At 48.8% G+C, this 7,571-nt stretch overlaps 1 protein-coding gene across 1 annotated transcript in view; it reads right to left on the reverse strand.

Annotated features, from left to right (window-relative positions):
* Positions 1-1,608: 1,608 nt before the first annotated feature.
* The window catches only part of nim1ka (NIM1 serine/threonine protein kinase a), a 17,815-nt gene continuing 11,852 nt past the window's right edge, over positions 1,609-7,571 (reverse strand). Inside the window, exons 4-5 of the mRNA XM_072681176.1 lie at positions 5,183-5,451; positions 1,609-4,380 (exon numbers count right to left, since the gene is read on the reverse strand). Coding sequence (XP_072537277.1) covers positions 3,625-4,380; positions 5,183-5,451 — 1,025 coding nt within the window. The 3' untranslated portion in view covers positions 1,609-3,624. The remainder of the gene's footprint in view (positions 4,381-5,182; positions 5,452-7,571) is intronic.

The raw sequence follows: 7,571 nt of genomic DNA on the forward strand, positions 1-7,571 counted from the left end.
CTTTTCATCTGCAACTTTGTTATTCATTTATTTATTTATTTATTTATTTAACAGATGTCTGATGTTTGCTGAATCTATTCCTCCCTCTACTGGTGAAATGTATACTGCGCCACTGGCTGCAACACAATCCAAAATACGATCAGTCCAGACCACTGATCACCGGTCAGAAAATTCTAATTCAGCCTCATCAGTCCACAGTTTGACTTAACGGCTGTTTCTTAACTTCATTAGGAACCAAGGAACCAGCTCCTGGAAACACTATGTTATCCTCCTCTAGTCTTCTCCTGCTCTGTGGAGCATCAGTGATGCTAATGTTCAGAGTGCTCGGCAGCTGCCTAGAGGAGCTCATGGCTGCAGATTGTTCCTGGTTAGAGGAGCTCATGGCTGCAGATTGTTCCTGCTTAGAGGAGCTCATGGCTGCAGATTGTTGCTGCTTAGAGGAGCTCATGGCTGCAGATTGTTCCTGCTTAGAGGAGCTCAAAGCTGCTGATTGTTGTTGCCTAGAGGAGCTCATGGCTGCTGATTGTTGCTGCCTAGAGGAGCTCATGGCTGCAGATTGTTGCTGCTTAGAGGAGCTCATGGCTGCAGATTGTTCCTGCTTAGAGGAGCTCATGGCTGCTGATTGTTGCTACTTAGAGGAGCTCATGGCTGCTGATCGTTGCTGCCTAGAGGAGCTCATGGCTGCAGATTGTTGCTGCTTAGAGGAGCTCATGGCTGCTGATCGTTGCTGCCTAGAGGAGCTCATGGCTGCAGATTGTTGTTGCCTAGAGGAGCTCATGGCTGCTGATTGTTGCTGCTTAGAGGAGCTCATGGCTGCTGATTGTTGTTGCCTAGAGGAGCTCATGGCTGCTGATCGTTGTTGCCTAGAGGAGCTCATGGCTGCTGATTGTTGCTGCTTAGAGGAGCTCATGGCTGCTGATTGTTGTTGCCTAGAGGAGCTCATGGCTGCTGATTGTTGCTACTTAGAGGAGCTCATGGCTGCTGATTGTTGCTACTTAGAGGAGCCCATGGCTGCTGATCGTTGCTGCCTAGAGGAGCTCATGGCTGCAGATTGTTGCTGCCTAGAGGAGCTCATGGCTGCAGATCGTTGTTGCCTAGAGGAGCCCATGGCTGCTGATCGTTGCTGCCTAGAGGAGCCCATGGCTGCTGATCGTTGCTGCCTAGAGGAGCTCATGGCTGCTGATTGTTGCTACTTAGAGGAGTTTATGGCTGCTGATTGTTGCTACTTAGAGGAGTTTATGGCTGCTGATTGTTGCTACTTAGATGATATCTTGGCTGCTATTTGTTCCTGCTAAGAGGAGCTCATGGCTGCTGATTGTTGGGGTGAGGTTTGAAGAGTTTTTAGAAAGCTTGGCAATTTGAATCACCTGATGTTTCCTAACGATGACTGTGAACAAGCCACAAGCTCTAACGAGCTAATTCAGACCTGAAACCTTGGCCGAAGTTCTCTGAGAGCTCTCGGGGTCCCAACCCTGTTACTGAAAATACAGAAGAAATGTGACGTAATTCACAGCTGAAAACGTCTAATGTTGATAATGTTGATGGCAGGGAGCGCTGAAGCCAGTTCAGGCTGAAGGACTTACTCACACTCAGTTTTCTAACCGGGGGGTTTATTGCGTTCATGTATCAAACATTAAAAAAATCCACAAGCTTCACAAATCAATTAATCAATTAATCAATCAATCAATCAATAAACCAATCGTTTGAAAAACATGCTACTGTAAAGATGAAAGACATTTCTGTGGAGCTAAAGTGCACTTCTTTAACAGGTGTACAGACAGATCACTACTGCAGTGTTACAGACCCTAACTCTCTAACACGACTGTGTCTCTAACTTCCCTAACTTTAGGACTGAACACGACAACACACAGACACACACACACACACACACACACACACACACACACACACACACACACTCCCGAAGGCCTCCTGAGCTGCCTCCTAACTGAGTCGCTGAGATATTTCACCAGTTCATCACTTCTTTCCATCTGCCATAACATTACAACCACTGCCAGCTAACGGGACGACACTGATGATCTGGGTCCAGCGGCTCCTGTCTGTCCAGAGGTGGATCTACAGATCAGTCAGCGAGTGAACAGTCAGTTCTTGAAGGTGGTGAAGGTGATGAAACAGCCACTGTGAGGTTCTAGACAATGACTGGGTCAGAACATCTCCAGAACATCAGGCAGGTCTTGTAGGGTGTTCCTGCTATGCAGTGGTCAGTGGTCATTATTACTGGACATCACATGGGTGTACAATACAGTAACAGGTAGAAGTAAGGAGTGAGTGCTACCCTCCATTTAAACAGTAAAACTACAGCGGGACAAAAGCGGAACTGGTACTGGTGGAATATCTCAGGAAGGAGACGAGGTTTACCAAACAAACCAGCCCATAATCTCACACACACACACTCCCCTCCTTCACTCCACAGCAGACTGAAGGAAACAGAGGGGTTCACTGGAGTTTCAGCCACAGGCAGAGCTGAGGGAGGGAGGGGGGGAACTACACCCTCTAGTGGTCAAATCCAGAGTTGCACAAGCTAAAGTAGATAATGAAGCCTGGGCAGAGGGAGCTTCACGTCTCATCTGAATGTTGTGCTGGTGGATCAGTGTGAATATGATGTGTAGGGTGATTAATCCTCACACACGCAGGCTGATGGGTTATATTATTGCTTTTAAGACACCCTGGCGTGCTCCTTTTAGTCCAGGCCTGTTCAGCCAGCAGATGAATCAGAATCAGCTCTGGGATTTTTTGGCATCAAAGTGATGGAGATTACAGCCCAGTGCAGTTAAAGTCATTAAAAGCAGAGTCTGAGCGAGCTGTAAATAAGTGACGAGCATGCAGTTAGCCTCGAGATCATCTGAGAAGCTGAAACACCGCCTTCATCAGACGGTGGGAACTACAGTCAGTGGTCAATCAGTGGTTACGAGAGGAGACCCGGAGCTGTCTGTCAGCAGAACAAATGGCACTCCCCCGGCAGGGTCGGCGAGGGGTCTGTGCGTCTTCAGCTAGCCCTTTAGCCTTTAATCCACAGTTTCTCCTCACCAGAACTGAAGTTTGCAGAAGAGCACTTAAAGACCACGCCAAACTCCAATAATCAATCCCAATAATCAATCATTAATGGAAAGAACTATTTGTATTATTATGGATTAAATTAGAACATAAATAAGCTCAATTTTAGTGTAAGAACTGCTGCTGGACATTAAATATCTTGCTCAATAAAGGAGACGTACTTTATGATCTATGAATATGTAATTAAATTGGTAATTACAACATTTTTAAATTAGGGGAATGGGAAAAACGTTTTTTTATACAGCAGTTTAGCCCCGCCCACTCGGCCTACATCAGTTTAGCCACGCCCATTCAGTATACAGCAGTTTAGCCCTGCCCATTCAGCCTACAGCAGTTTAGCCCCTCACATTCACGCTGAAGTTATAAGGAGCGTTTCAGCTTTTTAAACGAAGCACAATCCAGCCAATCGGAACAGAGCTCAGTCTTAAAGGCACAGTAACAGAATCAGACTGTTTGGTAATAATTAAAGGTTGAATCTGAAACTGTGGATTAAAGCTACAGCATCATCTCACAGTTCACTCCGCCCAGAACTCCGCCCAGAACTCTTCGTCACAGAATCAGGCAGAGTTTGGACGTGTGTCTGAGGCTCCTGTAGGCTTTCAGTCGTTCCTTTTTCACGTCCGTTCCGCTCACCACATGCATGACCACGGGCATGCTGTCCACGGCCCGCCGCTTGTGCGCCCGGTGCAGCAGGATGCGGTACACGCCCGTGATGGAGCTCCGGCAGTCTTTGCCCTGGTTGTTGCGTATGTGCTCCACCGTGATGCCGAGGGCCTCTAAAGCGTTCCTCACCTCGGTCTCGTCCTCCTCCAGCTCGGCGGGCCCCGACTCGGCCAAATACAGCGGGTCCAGCTTGAACGGCTCCGCTGCTTTGGGGAAGTCCACCGGCCGCAGCCACTCGCAGGCCATCATCTGCTCCAGGCTGCAGCGCTCGGACGGCTGCGGCTGCAGGATGGCGCGGATCAGCTTTTGGCACGGCTCCGGCACCCACGGCGGGACCACGTACGCCCCCTCCAGGATGCAGCGCTTCAGCTTGGCCACTGTCTCGGCCCTGAACGGCATGGTGCCCGTCACCATGAAGAACAGCATGACCCCCAGAGCCCACACGTCCACATGGACGCCCGTGTAGTGCTGGTCCCGGAACAGCTCGGGCGCAGCGTACGGCGGGGAACCGCAGAACGTGTTCAGCGTCTCGTCCCGCCGGCTCACCGTGCTGAACCCGAAGTCGCCCACCTTCACACAGGTGCTGCAGGTGTAGAAGACGTTCTCCGCTTTCAGGTCACGGTGGATTATGTTGTTGTCGTGCTGCGGGAAACGGAAGAGTATCCAGAGACGAACTGTGTTAATGTGAGCCTATCAACAGCAGCCTACACACCACCTGACCACCTGACCACCTGACTACCTAATAACCTGACCACCTGATGGACCCTGGAGAAGTTCTGGACGACTGGAGAAGTTCAGCCAAAAGTCAAACCATCAGGACTGATCTCTGAGCCCAGACTCAGTCCATCAGCCCAGACCTGTTCGGTGTCTGACCTGAGCTTCTTTAGGTTACAACAGGAGATGCTAGGCTAATGTTGCTAACAAACACTGTATTTAGACTGTCACCAATCTGACAGCCTGGACAGACCTTATTCACACACTGAATCTAGAACCGGAGCTGAACCCTCATCCTCCTCCTCGTAACGTCCCGCTCTGTAGAACTGAGAGTGGTTCTGGTTTCCTCCAGCGTTCCTCAGCTCTGTGGTTCCGGTTCTGTTTGGGTTTATAGACTAAAGTCAGTCTCACCGTCTCCTAAACCTCATCCATCTACCAGCTGATGAAGATCTGGAGGAGCTCTGAGAGATGAGTAAACTGGTGACAGTCGGAGTCCAGTGTTTGTTAGCGATGTTAGCCTAGCGTCTGCTGTTGTAAACTAAAGAAGCTCAGGTCAGATACCGAACAGGACTGGGCTGATGGACTGAGTCTGGGAGGTCTGAACAGAGAAGAATCCTGTGATGATGATGACGATGATGATGATGATGATGATGAATAGCGCCTGGTTGGAGCTGAGTCAGGCTGTGGTGGTGCTGTTTTGAAGGTGTAGTCACACTGTCAGGTCACTCACCATGTGCTTGACGGCGGAGAGGACCTGAGAGAAGACTATCTTGCAGTCGATGTCAGACAGTTTCCCCTCCATGGTGATTTTGGTGTAGAGTTCTCCTCCACCCGCGTACTCCATCACCAGGTGCAGCCGGGTCAGCGTCTCCACCACCTCGTACAGCCGGATGACGTTGGGGTGGTGCAGCTTCTCCATGCTGGAGATCTCCCGAGACAGCAGCTTCTGGGTCTTCTGGTCAAGCTTGGTCTTATCCAGGATCTTGATGGCCACCTTATCTGTGGAGCACAGTAAGATATGGGCAGTTTAGCCCCACCCATTCAGCCTGCAGCACTTTAGCCCCACCCATTCAGCTTATAACAGTTTAGCCCCACCCATTCAGACTACAGCAGTTTAGCCCCACCCATTCAGCCTACAGCAGTTTAGCCCCACCCATTCAGCCTACAGCACTTTAGCACCTACAGCACTTTAGCACCTACAGCACTTTAGCACCTACAGCACTTTAGCACTTTACCCAGTTTAGCCCCACCCATTCAGCTTACAGCAGTTTAGCCCCACCCATTCAGCCTACAGCACTTTAGCCCCACCCATTCAGCTTACAGCACTTTAGCCCCACCCATTCAGCTTACAGCAGTTTAGCCCCACCCATTCAGCTTACAGCAGTTTAGCCCCACCCATTCAGCCTACAGCAGTTTAACCCCACCCATTCAGCCTACAGCACTTTAGCCCCACCCATTCAGCTTATAACAGTTTAGCCCCACCCATTCAGCTTATAACAATTTAGCCCCACCCATTCAGCCTACAGCAGTTTAGCCCCGCCCATTCAGCCTACAGCAGTTTAGCCCCACCCATTCAGCCTACAGCAGTTTAGCCCCACCCATTCAGCTTACAGCAGTTTAGCCCCACCCATTCAGCCTACAGCACTTTAGCCCCACCCATTTAGCTTATAACAGTTTAGCCCCACCCATTCAGCCTACAGCAGTTTAGCCCCACCCATTCAGCTTACAACAGTTTAGCCCCACCCATTCAGCCTACAGCACTTTAGCCCCACCCATTTAGCTTATAACAGTTTAGCCCCACCCATTCAGCCTATAACAGTTTAGCCCCACCCATTAAAGGAGTGTTACAGCCTTAACTGTTTTTTGAACGAGACACAAATTCGGGGTAGCCAATCAGAGAAGAGGTAATTTACATATCTCAGTGATGGACGTTATGACAGCAGGTACAACGGTGCGGATCTGACCGGCTGTGTGTGAGTGTGGACGGTCCGACTGCCCGTTGCTTTATTAGAGGACTCAGAGGTCAGAGTAACACAGTACTCCATATCTTTGCGCGGGACAGTGGAGGATGTAATGCAGACGGTCACAGTAAACCGCGGCGCTGAGGTCCGGCCCGGGACTGTAAGAGTGGTGGGGGTGAACTCTGTGAACTCGGTGCCGATTCTTTAGACTCACACAGAAATATGATCCATCAGTTTCCAGGTCAGACAACCGTGACTGAGATCAGCGCTCAGAGCTCCAGCAGCGTCCTCTCAGTCACCCTACAGTCACATCAGCCCCTGTAGCCCAATCACAGCACTGAGGAGGCGGAGCTACAGTCTCTCATTAGGGTGAATATTAATAACGCTCTAAATGTAGGTATTGTGATATACACTGAGGAGGAGGAGCTACAGTCTCTCATTAGGGTGAATATTAATAACACTCTAAATGTAGGTATTGTGATATACACTGAGGAGGCGGGGCTACAGTCTCTCATTAGGGTGAATATTAATAACGCTCTAAATGTAGGTATTGTGATATACACTGAGGAGGAGGAGCTACAGTCTCTCATTAGGGTGAATATTAATAACGCTCTAAATGTAGGTATTGTGATATACACTGAGGAGGAGGAGCTACAGTCTCTCATTAGGGTGAATATTAAATAACGCTCTAAATGTAGGTATTGTGATATACACTGAGGAGGCGGAGCTACAGTCTCTCATTAGGGTGAATATTAATAACGCTCTAAATGTAGGTATTGTGATATACACTGAGGAGGCGGAGCTACAGTCTCTCATTAGGGTGAATATTAATAACGCTCTAAATGTAGGTATTGTGATATACACTGAGGAGGAGGAGCTACAGTCTGTCATTAGTGAATATTAATAATGCTCTAAATGTAGGTATTGTGATATACACTGAGGAGGCGGAGCTATAGTCTCTCATTAGTGAATATTAATAATGCTCTAAATGTAGGTATTGTGATATACACTGAGGAGGAGGAGCTACAGTCTCTCATTAGGGTGAATATTAATAACGCTCTAAATGTAGGTATTGTGATATACACTGAGGAGGCGGAGCTATAGTCTCTCATTAGTGAATATTAATAATGCTCTAAATGTAGGTATTGTGATATACGC

This window comes from Salminus brasiliensis, chromosome 6 (genome assembly GCF_030463535.1).
Source record: "Salminus brasiliensis chromosome 6, fSalBra1.hap2, whole genome shotgun sequence".
Classification (NCBI taxonomy): domain Eukaryota; kingdom Metazoa; phylum Chordata; class Actinopteri; order Characiformes; family Bryconidae; genus Salminus; species Salminus brasiliensis.